The sequence below is a fragment of the Pelodiscus sinensis genome, chromosome 12 (genome assembly GCF_052426305.1).
Source record: "Pelodiscus sinensis isolate ZL-2025 chromosome 12, ASM5242630v1, whole genome shotgun sequence".
Lineage (NCBI taxonomy): Eukaryota > Metazoa > Chordata > Testudines > Trionychidae > Pelodiscus > Pelodiscus sinensis.
The window spans coordinates 46,501,578-46,521,619 of NC_143063.1; the positions used below are offsets into that span (position 1 = coordinate 46,501,578).

Sequence of the window (20,042 nt, forward strand, 5' to 3'; positions counted from 1 at the left end):
ACTCTTGGGTTAAGTTAAAATAAAAATGCTTGTGAGTTTCCACTCCCAGGGTTCTCAGGTGGCTTCTCTAGCCCTGCCTAGACTCAGTCTTTAAGTCGTCTTAGCCCTGGTATGGAGCTGTATCCCCAGGGCTCCCCCTGAACCACTACCCCATCTGGAGCTCTCCCCAGACTCAGTCCTCACCCAGCGTGCAGCCAGCCAGGAGCTCTCTTAGTGCTTCTCTGGACCCTGTTTGCAAACCGTCCTTAGTTTAGTCAGGGCAGTCAGCCAGGAGTCTCCTACTTCTCTGGTCCCTATCCTCACTCAATTGTAGTGCTCCAGCTCTCTCCGGCAGTTGGGCATGCCATCCTGTCTCCTCCAGCTCCCAGGGGCAGCTCAACCCAATAACCCTTAATGACACTCTCTCTTCTTTTATTGTGTCACTCCTTTTTATATGGCCCTCCTGGGCCATAGTTGGTTGCTTCCCATGCAGCCACTCTAGCCTTCTTGGAGGACCTCTCTACTGCTTCCTTCCTGGGATAGGCATGGCAGAGCCCTGAGGTCTCCAGGGCTATGTCTACACTGGTGGCTTCTTGCGCAAGAACATCTTGCACAAGGGTTTTTGTGCAAGAAGTCTTGCGCAAGAAAATGTCTACACTGCCATGTGCGAGCTGTGCTTTTGTGCAAGAGCGCCCATGGCAGTGTGGATGCTCTCTTGCACAAGCAAGCTCCGATGGCCATTTTAGCCATAGGGCTTTCTTGTGCGAGAAATCCCTGCCGAGCATCCACACTGCCCTCTTGTGCAAGAGCCCCTGCGCAAGAGGGCTTATACCTGTTAAAAAAGAGCATAGCTCTTGCACAAGAAGCCCTCTCTTACCACGCCGTACTGTAACTCTTCTTGTGCAAGAGAAGGTGGGCAGTATGGACACTCTGTGGATTCTTGCGCAAGAACGGCTGTTCTTACACAAGAACCCGCCAGTGTAGACATAGCCCAGGAGGGGGGCTTTGGGTTTAATCCACCCCCTCACAACATGTAATAAACGTCTTTAGTGTCTCTTTCCCCAAACAAAGCCCTGAGTGGCCTGTTTGCATTCCTGGCTGTATTCTTCCTTTCAAATCTGTGCATTCCATCTTATAGCAGATACACTTGGCATTACAGTCCATTCTTAGGTATTATCTGCCACCCCCCGTCCCCGCCCATTTGCATAGGCCAAATTGACACAGATCTGGAAAGATCTGCAGAAATCTTTTTGGTTGTTATTTGTTCCTCCTGCCAGTTCTTGCCTTCCAATTTGACAAGTTGTCCAGAAATCAGGGATAAGTGAAGTGATTTGGGTGAGAGCTGAGGGGTTAGGGAAAAGAATCAGAACCAGCCTCAAATGTTCCCCCCCCCCCCCCCCCACACACATCTGCCTCAACCAAACCAGAGCTGACACTCCACCCGACGGTGAGCATTGAGATGTGAGATGTCTTTGCCCTCCTGCTCCAGCTGCCCTGGCCGCTCTGCCTGAGCTAAAATCCTGACTACAGGATGACCAGATGACCGGATACACTCCAAACATTAAAGCTAATTGTAGAGTATCTTCGTTTTTGTTTGTCAGGTTAATAACACCGTAGCACCTGGGAGACCCATTGAAGGTCAGGGCCCAGTTGGGTTGGGCACAGTTTGAAAACCTACTCAGAGATGGTCCCTGTCCAGAAAAAGTTAGGGACTGAGTTGGGAGAAGAGGCCACCTGTGAGGATAATAAATGGGAGGAGGAGAACAATGGTAACTAAACCTCATCGGAACACATGGTCACGTGACCTAGCTATGTGCATGATCAGCAGCTTTCTGACCCGATTTAAAGATATGTGTAAACAAGAACAATCAACATGGTTAGGAATTTCTGTATTTTCGTCTTTGTCCATTTATGTGACCTTCCCTCTCCCCATCCCCCTCCCTCCCATCTCTCACTTAGCTCCCACTTCCCACACTTAAATCTGTCCCCAATCTGTTATTTTTAAGGACACACCGGAGACCAGCGGTTCCAGCCCCGAACGGCTGCTGTTAGAGTTACACTTATACCAAAGGGAAAGATTAAACCTTGTTTTTAATTCTGGTTTCTAGGAGGTTACAGGGTGGCTTTGATGAGGAGTTTTGCAGCAGAAGTTACCAAAAGCCTGTAGTCTGGTCAGTTTTGTGGAAGAAAACATTGTCCTCACTCTGCATTGTGTTTAAGCAACAAGTAGCCAGAGGCAGATTTATTACGAGCTGCAGCAAGGGAAAAACTGGTTCGGACAGGGGGGGAGTCCCCTCCCCTTCCGAGGCAGATCTTCGAATACAAGCAATTATGAAGCAGTTTATATACTGTCTATTAAATATAATAACAATAACAATTAGTCTCCTTCCCATTACAAACACCAATGGTTAACAGTTATTTAGTTCCACCCAGATGCTCTTTGTCCAGAGTCCCGGGCTTCATTTGCAACTCCGGTTGCCCTCATTTGCCTACCTAGCTCGAACTAACAAGCTAGTGTAGACATACCCTAACAGTCTTAGCATGGAGTCACAAACCGTCCCCTTACCCCTTCCAGTCTACCTTGACAACCTGAACTTAGTGATAAATGATCCATTACACCAAAAGTCACATCATACTCAGGTAGCTTCCCATCCCCAGAGACCTGTAACTTACCCTAACTCTTACAAACACAATAGCACCTGTAGCTAATCCCATAATAAACTTGCGTATAGGTTTATTAACTAGGAAAAACAAATGAGAGTTAAATCAGGCAAACATACACTCACAGATGAGTTACCATCTAAATCCTCAGAGCAATAGAGTTGTAGAGATCTGTCAGTTCAAAGTATCTTTCAGGGTAGACCCAAGAGATACCACCTGGGGAGCGCTGGTTTAGGTTTGATTTTTCTGGCCCTGTGAAAGTTCAAATGGAAAAGAGATGAAAAAAATCTTCACGACAGCTGTCTTTGATAGGACAAAGCCCTCTAAATGTAATTCTCCATGAGTGGACGGGGAAATCAAAGGTTTGTCTTATCATGGCCAACTTTAAATGTTAGTCTGTTTTTAGCAAAAATAACGAGCAATCCTATGGCACCTTAAAGACTAGCAAATTCAGGTGGGCATACACTTTTGTGGGCAGGAGCCTACTTCATCAAATGAAGTGGAGTCTTCAGTTTGGCAGGGATACATGCACACCTGTGTAAAGATCACTGTGTGGAGGACCAGTGCTAACGAAGCCAATTTAATCAGGGTGGATGTGGCCCAATCCCAACAGTCAATAAGCTGACCTGAACAAGAGAACTCTGTCCGTCGCTGTAGTGAGTGTCTACCACGGTGCACCATTGTAATTGCAGATATAGTCCAAATGTCCATGTAAGCAAGGACTCTGGGTAGGTTTACACAGCAGAAGCTGTGCTTGGAGTAGCATACCCGAGCCAGCTTGAATCCAGCTAGTGCAGGTACCAACAGCAGTAAAGACAGCACACGGCGGGTACCACAAGTCTGGCATAGAGCCTGCATATGTATTCATCTCATTAGCCTACTCCAAGGCCCAACAATACCCACTGCAGGGCCTGGCCTTAACTACCTGAAGGGGGGTTCCCAAGAGGATGGAGAGAGGCTGTTCGCAGTGGCAGCAGATGGCAGAATGAGGAGCAATGGTCTCAAGTTGCAGTGGGGAAGGTCTAGGTTGGATGTTATGAGAAATTATGGGGAAGCACTGGGATGGGTTCCTAGGGAGGGGGTGGAATCTCCATCTCTAGAGGTGTTTAAGTCCCAGCTTGACAAAGTCCTGGCTGGGATGGTTTAGTTGGGGTTGGTCCTGCTTTGGGGAGGGGGTTGGACTCAATGACCTTCTGAGGTCTCTTCTAACCTTAGGCTTGTATGATTGTATGAATACTATCTTCATTGCTATTGTTACCTACCCCACTGCTGCCTCTGGCCGGCTACCCAGGCCCAGGTTTTGCTGTGCAGCCAAACCCTTAGGCCCCACTTACTATTGCACAAACATACACCCCCTTAGCAATGTTCCCTCTCCTCTTTTCCATCCATGTGCAGAATAATTTTATGTGCAGTAAAGGCGTGTGCACCACCAGGAGAAACACAACTGAGCTGTGGGAGCTCGGCTAATCTCTCCTGTGCAGTGCACCGCTTACAGGGAACCCTGCCCCTTATTCGTCATTTCTAAATCTGACCAAAAATCCAGAAGGAAGGACGTGAAAATCTCAGCAGAACTCTCCATAGTTCTGTCGATACCATCTAGTGACTCAGTCCCATTCACAAAACACCAGACCACGACGCTGAAACTGCCGCCTTGCTGTTCAGTGGGGGACCATGTGCCGCTCTCTGCAATATACACAGAGCTCATCTTTTTACACCCAGCTAGCCCCCAGGTTACTTACAGTTACACTCAGCCACGTGAGGCAGGAGAAGAGCAATTAACGTGTGTGTGTGTGTGTGTGTGTGTGTGTGTGTGTGTGTGTGTGTGTGTGTGTGTGTGATGTAGGAGGACTTGCTTTACAAGGAAATAAAAAAATCGAGCAATTAACTGGGGAATTAAGACCTAGTGTGCATGTAGACAGCATGCCTGTATAAAGGAGACAGCTGTTAAATACAGAACATGAGAAACTTACACTAGCACTAACTGGATTACGTGCACTTATTTGGGAATACTTATGTATTTTATTATGCAACGTATGGATCATCATAATTCTACTTCTCGCTTCAATGCCGCCTTCCTTCCAAGCATCTTAGAGCGCATTACAAACAATTAAGCCCACCCCCGTCTCTGCGCAGCGTTGTACGTTGTAGCCGCTTTGCGGGAACTGCGTATATTTTATAATCGAGATGACTTAATTAACGGCATTTATTTTTACTCTACCTGGGCCAAATCCCAAAAGCTGCTGAGCAGCCCCGGCTGTTCCAGGCCCGCTCCGATGCCCTCGCGCAGGGTATGATCCGACGCTCGTTGTACTCAATGGGCAAACACCCGCCAACTGTGGCGGGCCTCCTACATGCCTCTCACGGCCAGAGATTCCCATCCGCTTCCGTGAACAGGGGCAGCTTGAGCATGTGGCTCTCTGAGAGGGGCGGGGAGGGGCTCTTCTTCCCTTGGCATAAGGGGAAGAGGGGAGTGCTGCTCTTCTTCCCGTGACATAGGGGGCTCTGAAGGGGTGCAGCTTTGTGAGTGGAGAGGGGTGCCGGGGGGACCATGGTGGGCTGCATTCTCCCATTCAACCCCCGCAAGGGCCAGATGAAATCATGCTGAGGCCTAAGCGATGTTAAGTTGAAGAGGCCCCATCGCATCACCAAAAAAACGTGGCTTATCCTAACAAAGTTTTCTATTTGCATCTATACTGGTGCATTGGTGAGGATGCAACTTACAAACTGGTAACGGTGGTGTATTTAGAGGCCCCTTATAATCTGTGGTCTTAAGGTGTATCTCACTTGGCTTGTGCCTAAATCTGGCACTGCAACACACCCCTCCGGGCAAACCTTTAACAGAAAGAAGGGCCCAGACTGATCCCTGGAGATTTCCCTGATGGAAGGGAATCCCCGGTGACCTAAAATCATAGAATCATAGAATAATAGGACTGGAAGGGACCTCAAGAGGTCATCGAGTCCAGCCCCCCACCCTCAAGGCAGGACCAAGCTCCATCTACACCATCCCTGACAGATGTCTATCTAACCTGTTCTTAAATATCTCCAGAGAGGGAGATTCCACCACCTCCCTTGGCAATTTATTCCAATATTTGACCACCCTGACAGTTAGGAATTTTTTCCTAATGTCCAATCTAAACCTCCCTTGCTGCACTTTAAGCCCATTACTCCTTGTCCTGTCCTCAGAAACCAAGAGGAACAAATTTTCTCCTTCCTCCTTGTGACACCCTTTTAGATATTTGAAAATCGCTTATCATGTCCCCCCTTAATCTTCTTTTTTCCAAACTAAACAAGCCCAGTTCATGAAGCCTGGCTTCATAGGTCATGTTCTCTAGACCTTTAATCATTCTTGTCGCTCTTCTCTGTACCCTTTCCAATTTCTCCACATCTTTCTTGAAATGTGGCGCCCAGAACTGGACACAGTACTCCAGCTGAGGCCTAACTAGTGCAGAGTAGAGCGGCAGAATGACTTCACGAGTTTTGCTTACAACACACCTGTTGATACAACCTAGAATCATATTTGCTTTTTTTGCAACAGCATCACACTGTTGACTCATATTCAACTTGTGGTCCACTATGACCCCTAGATCCCTTTCCGCCATGCTCCTTCCTAGACAGTCGCTTCCCATCTTGTATGTATGGAACTGATTGTTCCTTCCTAAGTGGAGCACTTTGCATTTCTCTTTATTAAACCTCATCCTGTTTACCTCTGACCATTTCTCTAACTTGCTAAGGTCATTTTGAATTATGTCTCTATCCTCCAAAGAAGTCGCAACCCCACCCAGTTTGGTATCATCTGCAGTTTGGGTGTATCTGGCTCTAGGCCACCCATTCTCTGTCCCCTCTTCTCTGAAGGGGGCTTCAGGGGAATAGTTGGGGGCACATCATGGCAATCCCCAGACCTGGGGCTGGCTTGTGTCAGCTGACTCACTCCTGGGACTTGCAGTGCACAGCCTGCAGCCTTCCCACCTTGCAAGGTCTTCCAGCCCAGGCTTCAGCCAAACTATTTGTCCTGCAATTAACAGGCTATTACCAGGCAGTTGGGCCATTGCCTTACTGGGTAGCAGCTCTTTAGGAAAGGGGGAATTAGCACAGGGAGGTGTGACACCTGGTCAGAACAACAGGCAGGTTGACAGCCAAGGCAGCACGTACCCCCAGATGGGGTAACTGTGACTGGGCAGATTTGAACCTGGGACCTCAGTTCCTTTGTTTTTACCTCCCTTGTTCCTATCTCTGGCTGTTCCTGGTCTAAGTGCCACTACAAAAGACAATGACCCACACTAGGGATGCAGGTTACACCTTAAAAGTCGGCCAGTGTCAGTGGTGCACTCCTCAGTCAGGGGAGCACCGGCCCGAGTGAGTGGCCCCGAGACCTGTGTTGGGGAGGCTGCCCCCCAAGGGGGCATGGCAGAGGTAGGGGAACACTGGCCTACTCGACTCCACTGCATTCCAGCCCAGGGCAGCCTGGGTCTGTGGGGATCTTCCCACAACACATTGATCTCTGGGAAGCCACAAAACCCCCTGGGCTACTTCCTACCCGAGCCCCAGCTCTGTCCACATACTCGGTCACTGGTAGACCCCCCACTCTGGCTCCTCAGGCTCATCTAGGTAATCGGCCACTGGCATCCCACCAGCTCCCAGTCTGAGGAGGCAGCCGGCAGTGAGTTGGACACATCTGCCAGCTTCCCTGGCTCCGCAAAGAGTCCACACGGATCAGCCACCAGCCTGTCCAGCTCCTTCCCCGGTGCTACCCCACCTGAGCTAGGCGCCCTGCCTTTTCCACTTCCTACTCTACCCCTCCACTTCTGGGGGGGGCGGAGTAAGCTTGGAATGGCTCCGCCCACTCAGGCAGAGAGAGCGGCTCCTCACCCTCTGGCTCAGAGGGAGGCCACATCCGCTCCTTACACAGACTCACACAGTCCAATCTCAAGTCAGTTGGCATGAGCCAGTTGCGGGTTTTTAATTTAACACACCTGAGTATCCACTTTGACCGTGTAGCAGAGTGGTCACCCCGCTCCTGGCATCCAAAGGGTTAAAACAGACCTGGGAGAGCGCTGAGCTAGGGGGCCAATCATGAGAGGCCTTGCAGCAGCCAATCAGAACCCAGGAGGGCTGTATAAAAGAGATGGCTGGCCAGGCTGAGGCACACTCTTGCTCCAGCCCTGGAAGAAGAAGGATCTAGCTGCCAGTTTGCTGAAGCACCAGGGAGAGAGCCGTGCTAGGGGAGTTCTAAAAACAGGAGTTCTAGTCTGAGTAGTCCCAGGCTGAGGCCTAGTGACAGGGGCCTGAAGGCTGTTAGGGCTACAGGGAAGTAGCAGGTCCATGTATCCCCTTGCCTATGTTGAGTGGCCATGTCAGACTGCAGTTTGCCCCTGAGGTAAGGGGCTAAGTGATGGCTGGTAGGCAGTAGGGTCACTGAGGTAATGTAGGCAGGGCTGGATTAAGGGGGGGAGGCTAGCTGGGCAGCTGCCTGGAGCGCCAACCTATGGGGGGTGCTTGATGGCAGCTGTAAGGGGTGCCATGTGCCCAGCTGTGCGGTGCCCCTTAGAGATGCTGGGGGCAGGGCAGCACATGTGTCACACGCCTGCTGCCCGGGCTCCAGGAATGGCTCGAGCCGGCCCTGAATGTAGATATATGGGGTTGGAGGTTCAGTGTTTGGGGGCACTGCGGCAGAGCACTGTGGTCTGGGAGGGATGTGGGTCTTAACACAAGGTGGTGAAGCCGTCACCAGAAATCAGGGAGCAGTGGGCATGACACCAACCAGAGTAAGGCTCCAGTGCTGAGCAGAGCTGATTCTGAGTGAGCAGCAGGCGGTGCTGTGCTGGTGAGTTGCACTCAGTTACCGACAGGCCCTGGTGTGGCCTGTAGGCTCAGCAGACCAGAAATTTAGCATCTTGCCCCCTCTGCACTCCAGGTGCAGTAAGCAGAGCCCCCAGCGGGCAGTCATCGGTGAGTCTTCTCCCTCCATTCAGTGGGGTCCCCTTGGAGCGAACAGGCGCTTCCAGTTTGCTATCACAGCACTGGCTGTGACCCTGGCAGAAGCTAATTGCAGACAGAACCGACTATTGTGCCTGCGTGTTTGCTTGAAAACGATCCAGGTGTGACTGTGCAGAAGGAAAGGCATTAAGACCAAGGCTCAGGGATCCCACCTGTAATTTACTGCTTTGTCAAATTACCCTCTCCTAAATTGGACCGCTGTGATTCAGGGGACAAACAATGAAGCAGCATGTGCTGTGAAAAATCAATGTCTAAGAAAAGTGCAACAGTTCAGCTTTCAGAAGCTGCAACAGAGCAGCTGAGTGTATGCTGACAATTGCGTGTGGCCGGTGGGCATAAATTCTATCAACCTTAGTCCTCTCCTCTGAGAAGTGTCCGAACGAGGGAAGAGTATAAATGTAAAGAACATAAAAATGCTGGATAAATATAGTCAACGTGACAAGCGCCTTGTTATACTTCCTACCTGAATCTTTTTCCTTTGGTAGCATCACATCTGCACTACAAGGTCTCTGAGGGAATAGCCATTCCTTCAGAGGTGTCCGAACAGCGGCTAGCTCGCATTGGGTGCTATAGAGCTAATGATTAAATAAATAGAATTAATAAATAGGGACTGAGGCTCTAGGTCATAAGGGAAGCGATTGGACCTTACACTGAAAATCAGCCTCCCATCGTCAGTGCAATCACGGGCAATGTAGCCCAATGCTGGTCACGCACACACAGCCCTCAGTGCGATATGAGAATAACGCCGATCTTCAGACAATAGGAATTGAAACAGACCCTTTGGGGAGATGAATGAATTAGAATCATCTGAGACTCAGCTCTTTGTATAGTATAGATCTGTTACTTAGATGGTAGCTCCTTTGGGCTGGAACCAGTATGTACAATGGTTATAAGTACAGTGCCTAGCACAGCATGGTCCTCAGTGGGGAATCTAGTCAGTACCACTGTTCTTTTCCATCCACGTGCAGATTTTTTCCATCGATGTGTGGAATAAATTTTGTTATGCACATTAAGGAATGTGCACCATCAGTAGAAACAAAAAAATTTAGCTCTGGGTGCTCTGATCAGCTGGGTGGTTTTGGAATCTCTCCTGAGCTGCTGCATGAGTTCACAGGTTACAGGGAACACTGGTTAAAAGTTTAAATGATGAATTTTACTTACTGGTATTTAGTCCTTATTTTCCAACATTGTGCAATGGTGTAAGTTGATATGTAGTGCTCTGAATGGATCCCACGTGTAAGACATTGTATATGCACACTTGTCCATGTCAACTACCACAGCCATGAGCACAGGGGACTGCACTACATGACCTCTTGAGGCCTGACCCAGACCTACAGTTCTACGAGACTCAGTACATTCACACTGATTAAAAGAAATCCATGGCACTGGTTCTCAGAGCCTAAGTTTGCTGACTCAAACTTGCGAGGCTCAGGCTGCGTTCGCTACAACTTGTGCGCTTGTGTGGCTGCTCAAGAGAGATACCAGTGTTGCCTAGCTGATTAGCAGGGTGCCCACCGCTAGGTTTTCTGTTTTTCCTGGTGGTGCACATTCACACAAGCTTCAGTGCACGTAAATTTATTCTGCACATGGATGGAAAAAATCTGCAGGTGGATGAAAAACATAAGAACATAAGAATAGCCACTCTGGATCAGACCAAAGGTCCATCCAGCCCAGTATCCTGTCTGCCGACAGTGACCAATGCCAGGTGCCCCAGAGGGAATGAATCGAACAGGCAATGATCAAGCGATCTCTCTCCTGCCATCCATCTCCACCCTCTGACAAACAGAGGCCAGGGACACCATTCCTTACCAATACTGGCTAATAGCCATTAACGGACTTAACCTCCATGAATTTATCTAGTTCTCTTTTAAACCCTGTTATAGTCCTAGCCTTCACAGCCTCCTCAGGCAAAGAGTTCCACAGATTGACAATGAACTGTGTGAAGAACTTCCTTTTATTTGTTTTAAACCTGCTGCCCATTAGTTTCATTTAGTGGCCCCCTAGTTCTTATATTATGGGAACAAATAAATAACTTTTCCTTATTCACTTTCTCCACACCACTCATGATTTTATAGACCTCTATCATATCTCCCCTGTTCTTGCACAAGAAGCTGCCAGTATAGACATAGCCTAACATTTATTTGGGCATAAGCTTTTGTGGACTGGGGCCCACTTCATCAGATGCATGAACTGGAAACAACAGTTGGACAGAGGTATATACATACAGAGATGGGGGCATTACAATACCATGGGGCGGACCAGTGCTAATGAAACCACTTCAGTCAGGGGAGATGTGGCCCACTCCCAACAGTTGATAAGATGGCGAGAATATCAAAAGGAGGGAAATGGCTTTTTGTTTAGCCAGATCCAGTTTACTAGGGTCAAGTTTCACCTGCAGTATGGTTTTGAAGGGTTTTTTTTTTTGGCCCTTAAGTATAGCAGCTTTCAGGTCTGTCAGGGTACAGCCACACACCACGGCGCCATTTCGGGATACGTCCGGTATCCTGAAATAGTGCATTCCGTGTCTTGACAGCTTTCAAAATAGCTTTCAAAAGAACAGGCTCACTATTCCGATGTCCCTGTAAACCTCGTTCCATGAGCAGTAAGGGACATTTTGGAATAGCAGTTTATTTCGAAATTTGGCGCTGTGTAGACAGCTCCAAATTGCAAAATAGGCTATTTTGAAATACACTCGAAACAAGCTACTCAATTTGCAAAGCTCAAATTTGTGTAGCTTATTTTGAGCTACGGGTACAGTGCAGATGCACCCTTACTGTTTTGTGATTTTTAGCAGCTAAAATTGAGGTTTATCGTGCAGCTTTTTAACTTTGTCACAGCTGTGGGAAATGAAGTGACAATGTTTAGTGACAGGAGGTGTTGCAATTCAACTAGTTAAAGCCTTATCATGGTTAACACACAACTCGTCAACATCACATGTCAAAATATACAAAATAAATATTGGGGCTGACTTAAGGGTAAGTTCTCAATCCGCCGTTTTCTTACATTTCCTATCTGTCAATGTCAGCGAGGCCACCAGCCACCGCCGGCTCTGGGGCAAAGTGTGAGGAGGGGCCTGGCTCTGTGGCCCCGGAAGGGCCGGGATCTCAGAGGAAGGGGCGGGGCCACGGGTAGCTAGCTGTCAGCACTGCATGGGCTACAGGGTATAAAATCATGAGTGGTGTAGAGAGGGCAGATAAAGAAAAGTTATTTATTAGTTCCCTAAATAGAAGAACTAGAGGACACCAAATAAAATTAATGGGGAGCAGGTTTAAAACTAATAAAAGAAAGTTCTTCTTCACACAGCATGTCGTCAACCTGTGGAACTCCTTGCCAGAGGAGGCTGTGAAGGCTAGGACTATAATAGAGTTTAAAGAGAATCTAGATAATTTCATGGAGGTTAGGTCCATAAAAGGCTATTAGCCAGGGGATAAAATGGTGTCCTTGGCCTCTGTTTGTCAGAGGCTGGAGAGGGATGGCAGGAGACAAATCGCTTGATCATTGTCTTCGGTCCACCCTCTCTGGGGCACCTGGTGCTGGCCACTGTCGGCAGACAGGATACTGGGCTAGATGGACCTTTGGTCTGACCCAGTATGGCCGTTCTTATGTTCTTATGTACAGCACTGGCCGGCCCTCAGAGCTCCGTGAAATGCCTAGCGTAGTGATCCAGTGGCAATTCAAAGGTGCCCCGGACTCTGACTGCAGTAGCGGTGGTGTTAGAAGTGCCAAGCCCCAGGGCAATGACCCACTTAGAGGCCCCTCTCCTCCGTTGTTGGGCCTGGTCAATATCTATGAATATAGATGGAAATGTTTTTCCCAGTTTGTGTGTGTACAGGGAAATCCCCATTTAGCAATATTTATTGATAAAAAGCGAATCCTTCCAGCCTGGCTGGAGGCACGGATGAAACCCCAAAGGGGTTGGGCGGGGAATCAGCCAAATAATAGTGGTCCCTTCACCATAAGGTCAAGGTACAGTACTAACATTTCTAAGGGTACATCTATAGCTAATGGTGGTGGGTAGAATAGTTGTCTATGTTAGTCAAAGGATGCATAACTCAAGGACAGGGAGGGATCCTATAAGGGGCAAATAACTAGAGCAGTGGGATAAAATTAAGGAAAAGGTGAGCTACTAAGCATATTGCTTGATACTACTCAGCAGAAAAGTCCCCTAAAGGAAGCAATATGCCGTCCAGGATTTGGTGCTATGAAAAGATAGAACGGGAAAGGCTGGTTGAAAACTCACTGTCAATTGTCTTTCAGTGGCATTTTGTGTTGGATGAAATACCAGACCTTGTGACAACTGCTTTTCAAGGAACATTTCAACCTTTCCATCAAAAGAGAACTTTTTGCTGTTCTGGTGGTGATTTGGCCAAAACCGACAACCACAAAAATTGATTCAGAAGTGCTGCTTCATGGGAGCTGTAGTTTGTGTGACTGGTGCCCCTAATCTTTTCCATGGGTTAATATCCCTAGTCAGACTACATCTCCCACAGTGCACCATGGCCAAGGACTCCATATTGGCTCAAGAGAGGAGACCTGGGAGATGTAATCCAGCTAGCAAGATCAGCCAATAAAGAATGGGATCCCCAGTAGACCTACAAGAAAATCTATTTATCAAAAAGGCTTAACCCTTCTCACCCCTACCCCCACTCCCCAAAAAACTCCTGAATGAAACAAAGTGAAAAATTGGGAGGGAAGTTCATTCTGGGTCAGTGTTTTCTTTTTTTTGACCCAAAACAACTTTCTCCCCCCGCCCCTCAGCTGAAACTATTTGGCACATTCATCCCAAATTTGAGCAAAAAGACTTGTTACCACAATACAATTGTCCAAAAAAAATCACCCTGCTGTAGCCGTGAACCCAACCCCAAGCTACAACTCCCATGAAGCTCTGGGGTGGCATTTTCAATTGGAACGTTTGCTTTTCAACTACACGTTTTTAGCTGACAGCTTTTTGCCATAAAGTCATACGTGTGCCACAGAAAACACCTGTTTCCCCCCTAGTTCTGACTGCAGGGGATTAATTCTGCTCCAGGCGAGGTGGATCACGAGTCTTGGTCCAGAGATAATGAGTTTTGTTCAGAGGTCTCTGGGTTACTTCTCCCGACAGCTCGTGGTCTGTTCCCAGCTAGGGTTGCCAGATACCTTCACAAAAAATCCTGAACATGGTGGGGGAAAAAATTGGTGGAGCAAAAAAAAAAAAAAAAAGGTCGCTATGCCTTTAAATTCCCCCATCCCAGACACAGCAGGAGAAAAATGTCCCCGATGGCTTTCCATCTGGGGAAATCAGAAAATACCAAACATTTGTACTGGATGGAAGGTGCAATTATTGGATTGTCCAGGTGAAAACCGGATGCCTGGCAACCTGATTCCCAACTTGGTGTTGTAATTTAGCATCAGCCCATGTGCTTCGGGAGTTAGCTCTGACAAACCCTGGAAAGGCAGGGCAAGCTGAAGGCCCTTGGCAAAGCCCGGAGTTGCTCAGCATTTCAAAGCACTGAGTTCTTAATGCACACTGAATAGCTGGGATTTTCGACGCGACTGATTCCTTTGCACAGAGAAACCCTGATCAAGGTGAAAAGCAGCTGTGGTCAGTGCGCCTGTTGCCGCTCTCTGAAAGATGCCGCTTTCCCACTTGAGTAACTGAGATCCCTAACTTGGTCTGTCTCTCTCATTCTCTCGCAGGACTTCCCACTCCAGAGCTAAAGCAGACGCGGCTGTGACAGCAGCTCAGAAAGCTCAGGAGGAAGCTCGGATTGCCAGAATCACTGCCAAAGAGTTTTCGCCCTCCTTCCAACACCGGGAAAACGGTCAGTCCGCATGTGCTGCCACGCCAGCCAGCCTCCCAGGATGACTTCATTGTGTGTGCGCATGGGCAGGTGTTAAATGGCTCGATGCACGGGGCATTGCGGGACTTCTCGAGGGTGGGCCTGGAGCCGGGGGCAAAGAGGAAGCTTGCCTCCACCCCAGTGATCTTCCAGGGTCCCCAAGCGAGCCAAAATATGTGCCAAGCTAGTATTCAGTAGTAGAAGTAATAGTGACAGAATACGGACACAGTAGCCAAATTTTACTTTTTAAAAACTCCGACACTGCGAGATTCTCCAGGAGTCTAACTGGTGTATGGACTCATAGAAGGTTGGTTGTTTTTTAATTTGCAACATGCAAGGAACCCAAAATCCCCACACACGCTGGGATCTTACGATTTTTTTAATGTCAGGGGCCTGATTCATGAGGGATTTGCACACGGCTGTTGTGTTTCTTTAACTTCTTCCGCCTCTCCCCCACAACTATATGGGTTGGAGGGAGGTGGTGTGGATGTGTTCATAGGAGAATGATCATGTGCGTCATAGATAGTGTAGTCTAATGGACAGAGGCATTGGAGTGGGACTAGGAAACCTGGATTGTATTCCTTGCTCTGTCCCTGGCCAGCTGGGTGACCTTGGGCTTGCCTCCACCTCCACTGCTCTTAGCCTCAGTTGCTCATCTGTAAAATGGGCATAAGGATACTGAGCTCCATTGTGAAGTGCTTTGCTAGTTGCTGATGAGAAGCATTTATAAGAGCGACACAGTATATGTCATGTGCATGTCTATTGGTGATCTTAGGTCATTCTGTGTTTATGTCTGGGTTTGTTCATAAGATGCCAGCAAAGAGAGGGTTTGTGCATTGGTATGTGCGTGGAACGTGGTCCCTGGTTTGGAGCCTGGCCTGAGGCTGGGTGCAGAAGCTCTTTGAGAGACGATTCAGCAACCAGCAGGTTGGAGGGCGCGTCCAAAAGCAGCTTGTTTTCCTCAGAGCGCTGCCTTGCTGCTCGCTGTCTTGCCTACAGTGGTATGGAGCTGCAGGATGTTTAGAGACAACAGGGGCTAGTTCAGGGCTACTCAGCATGTGGCCCCTAGCCCATTGGTTTGCAGCCCGCAAGTGGGAGCCAAAACAAAAAAGTCAATATAATGGTCTTCTGTTGATATGTGTGGGTATGTCTACACTACAAAGTTAATTTGAAATAACAGCCGTTATTTTGAATTCACTTTAATAGCATCTACACAGGCAAACCGCTATTTCAAAATAAATTCGAAATAGTGGAGCCCTTATTTCGAATTTGGTAAACCTCATTCTACGAGGAGTAAGACCAAATTCAAAATAGCTATTTCTTGCTGTGTAGACACTTAATTCGAGATAGGGGGCCTCTAACCCTTCCCAGGGAGCCCTGGTGGCCACTCTGGGCACAACCAGGAAAACTTACTCTCCTCTCCCCCAGCGCTGGAGCCATTAAAGGGGTAGACCCTGACCACAGTGTCTGTGCCAGCTCCAAGCCTGCCAGCCCAGAGCCAGCAGTGGCCACCGGGGCCCCTCACCCAGTGGCCCTAAAACATGATCCAGCAAGCCACTGGCAGCCAGCCCTCCACCACTCCCCGGGAGCAGTCTGCCAGCTCCCAGGAGCCTGACAGGGCCTGGAGAAGGCGGGCGCCTTCCTGGTCCAGGGTGGAGATCATGGACCTTATTCAGGTTTGGGGGGGATGTCCCCAACGTCCATGAGCTCCGCCCTAGATGGAGGAATGCGGCCGTCTATGGCAGGATAGCTGCCAGCCTGGCCACCAAAGGCCACATGCAAACCCAGGAGCAGGTTTGCATGAAAGTCTGGTTGGTCCGGTGAGACCCCCAACCCTGAGTCCTGAGCTTCCCCTCCCCCTCCTTCCCCTGGCTTCCCCCTTCCAGCTCCCTCCTCTCAGGTTTCCCCCACCCCTCTCCCACCCTCTCTCACCTCCTTTTCCCAGTCTTCCCAGAGGTTCATCTCTTCCCTCCCCCCCCATTTTGTTCAATAAACCCAGTTTCTGTTTTTGAACACACGTGTCTTTTATTTGACATCAGGAAGGGGGGCTAGGGAGGGGTAAGTGGAAGGACGCGAGGGAGGAATGGGGCACGAGCCCCCGGTGGGGAGGACCGGGGAGACTCCTTGGGGTGGACGCTGTCCCTCAGGGCCTCCTGGATCCTGACAGCCCCCCGATGGACCCCCCAGATGGCAGCCTGCAGCAAGTGCAGCTGGGCTGATGGCAACGACCCCACGAGATGCACCGGTGTGCCCAGGGGCAACTCTGTCTCCATGTGGCCGAGTGCTGTGGTGTCCCAAGCGTTGGCACTCAGGGCACTCCAAGACAGGACTGCTTTGCTGTCCCTCATCGAGTTAGACAAGCAAGCGGGGAACCCTGAGAACTGTCTGTCCGGGGTGGGGGTCGGGTCCCTTTAAGCACGGAGCTCAGTTAGCCGCAGGCAGCAGCCCCACACACTAAGTCCTAACCTGATGCCCTGCCGGCACTGGTTCTAGCCAGCCTTAACTTCAGTTCAGGGTCCACTCAGTGTGGACGTGCTATTTTGAAATAGCAAAACGCTTTTTCAAAATAGTTTTTGTGTATAGATGCGTTAATTCGAATTAGCTTAATTCAAATGAACTATTTCAAAAATAAGTTAATTCGAAATAGTGCTGTAGTGTAGACATACCCTATTTTAGTAGTTAAATTCCTGGACTGTCGTTGCTCATTAAAATTGCTGTCCTATGGGTGGAAATCAGGTAACTATTGCATTTTATGAATATCAGCAGAACTGACTTAAATGGGGCCTGTGTGTTGTGTCGTCTTGCCTTAATCTTTGTATTCATGCCCGTCAGTGTGAAAGAAGCAATTTGCAGGGCTTCCAAAGTTTAGTAGCTCTGGTCTAGCTCATGGCAGATCGTGGCTCAAAATAAATGAGCGAGTAAATAAAAACAGGTGGGGCTCGCTCAGGCCACAAACATTCCCAAGGCAGCTGTGCCGCAGATAGTAGGAGGAGGACAGGTCAAAGGGGGAGTCATGGGGAAGATCCAAGACTTAAACTGCATCAATTAACACACGTGAATGGAACTATTCACAAATTTGTAGCAGGCTGCACTCTCATTAGAAGGCAGTTTTTCCTCAAGCTCTTCAGTCGAGGTTACTCATCCGTCTTAATTGCTTCTGTGGCTGATGGTGATGACTCATTACATTGGTGCTTCTCTCCCTGAGTCAGGGCCCCAGTGTGGCATTAAGGGGTTGGGCCATCATTAGGACAACATGTTCCAGCCACTTGAAGTCCTCAGAGAGCCACGGTGCTTTCCATAAGTGTTCGGACAGCAAGTTGGCATGTTCTGGCCAAGTTCCCATTTGAGTACATGCGTTTTCCTTGCCTTTGTTTATGTTGTTTCAGTTCATCTTTGCTTCTCATGGGGTACTGTTGCTGTAAGCTGATCTACAGCTTATCTGCACTACCCAAGAGGTAGCTGCATTTCACTGCTATCTGCTGTGATTCTCATCTAGAGAGAGAGAAAGCTGAATCCATCCCTTGTGTGAGCCCACTGGCTCCACAGAGTTACCCTGGGAGCCCACGCTAGATATAATTTGTGACTCCTTCGGCATCATTAAGTAGGCGCAGCGCCGCATAAGTGTAAGATACCCTTGTTATTATACTATTAACTATCAAAAGCCCTGGGCCCTTTCAGCGGGGGAATAGCAGACAAGCTCCCCTCCCCTTTGAGATCATGTGTTTGACAGGGACAGTGGGTTTGCAAACATTTTGGTGGTGCCTCAAATGGCCAGAGCTCGCACCCGTCCCCCATCCAAATTTAGGGTTGCCAGGTGTCCAGTATTGAATGCAGTTCGGTATTTTCGCCTCCTGTCCGGTAAAAAAAATTCAGAAAATAGCGAGCACCTAAAATGTCCGGTACTTTCTGATTTTTTCCCAGCCAGGAGTCAAAAATCCCAGGCTGTCCGGCTCAATACGGAGGCAGCCTGGCAACGCTAGTGCTTACCGGGTTCTGCAGGGGAGCTGTCCAGCCTGGCGCAGGGAGGCAAGATGGTGGGCGGCCGCCGGCAGCCTGTAAGGGCCAGAAAGCCTCATACACGGTTTTTAAAGGGGTCCTTTTTTTTCCCTCAACAAGTTTTTTCCTGGCGTGGGTGGTGGTGGTGGTGGTGTTGTGTATTTTTTCTGAAACCATCTGGCAACCCTATCCAAATTCGTCCCCCTCCCCCCACCTGCCCAAGGCTCTGAGAGGGAGTTTGAGGGGGAAGGATGCAGGCTCTGGAAGGGAATGTGGGTGGGAGAGGGGGTCTGAAATGCAGGCTCTAGGATGGAGTCTGGGAGCTAAGTGCAGGCTGTGGGCAGGGGGAAGGGCTGCAGGGGAGGGTAAGGTGTGCAGGTTCTGGGAAGGAGTTTGAGGGCTAGAGAGGGGCTGTCGGGCTGCACTCCCCTCTGGCAGCAGCTCCTAGGCAAGGGGGGGGCTAAGAGGTTTCCACACGCTGCTGTCCGCAGACACTGCCCCGCAGCTCCTATTGGCTGCAGGGGCGCTCAGGGTGGGGGCAGCGTGTGGAAACTCTCCCTTTCCCCTGGGAGCTGCATGCAAGCAGCTGCACTGAGCAGGTGGCAGGATGCTATTCTAGCTCTGCAGTGCTGCCAGTAGTGGTAGGGTCCCCTGGGCCGATATGGGGGGCAGCAAGTGGACCCTGGGGATGCATTGGGGGGTATGATGGGGTGGCCCCAAATTTTGACCCCAGAAATATTCCTTGTGCCCGGGCCCCACAGGCCCATATAACTCACCACCCATGGTGTTTGGCTACATCAGGGGAGCCCTTCTCTTTGCTGATACGTGTCAGTCTGTGAGACCGGGACATAAAACATTTCAGAGAAGAGTTGGGAAAGTCCTCGTACAGCCGGGAGACGGACTAGGCTCGACCCCAGAGACTTCTCCGGCTGATGACGGAAATCCATTCACAGGCACGATGCCCTCTGGTTGAGAGCAGGGTGACAATGGAAATGTTACATAACCAAAGGGCTCTATCGCCGCAACCATTAAGGGGCCCACATTTGAGAGTTCTCCGTTGCTTTGGGGCTAAGCATTAGTTTAATGCACTCCGTGTGGAAAATTCCATAGAAATGTAGATAGGACGTTAGGCCTCCAGAGTCATTTCTATAGAGGTCCAATTGAATTTAAAGGGGCACCGCCCACTTAAATCACAGTGCTGCTCAAATTTTTTTTCCTCACTTGCTCTTCTTAACACTAAGCCCTACAACTGGAGTTGGCAAATTCCAGTCCATGGGCCAGATCGGAACCGCCAGGGTTTGCTCCTGGTTGGTCTCTATCGCTGTATTTACCTGCATGGCTGCAGGTACCAGCTAATACAGCTGCCATTGGCTGCAGGTCTCTATTCCCGGCCAATGGGAGCTGCAGGAAGTCCGTGCCACTTCCCTCTGCTCCTATTGGCTGGGAATGACAATCCACATCCAATGGGAGCTCCAATCATGGGTACCTGTGGCCGGGCAGGTAAATACACCAACAGTGGCCTACCAGCGCTAACCCTGGTGAACTGCCGCTGTGTTATTGCCCACCCTACTCTAAAATAACCATAGCCAA

General features: G+C 49.4%; 1 protein-coding gene across 1 annotated transcript in view; it reads left to right on the top strand.

The window, feature by feature from the left end:
* The window catches only part of JPH3 (junctophilin 3), a 166,614-nt gene that overhangs the window by 107,640 nt on the left and 38,932 nt on the right, over window positions 1-20,042 (top strand). Inside the window, exon 3 of the mRNA XM_089781538.1 lies at window positions 14,314-14,438. Within this exon, the coding sequence (XP_089637664.1) occupies window positions 14,314-14,438 (125 nt within the window). The remainder of the gene's footprint in view (window positions 1-14,313; window positions 14,439-20,042) is intronic.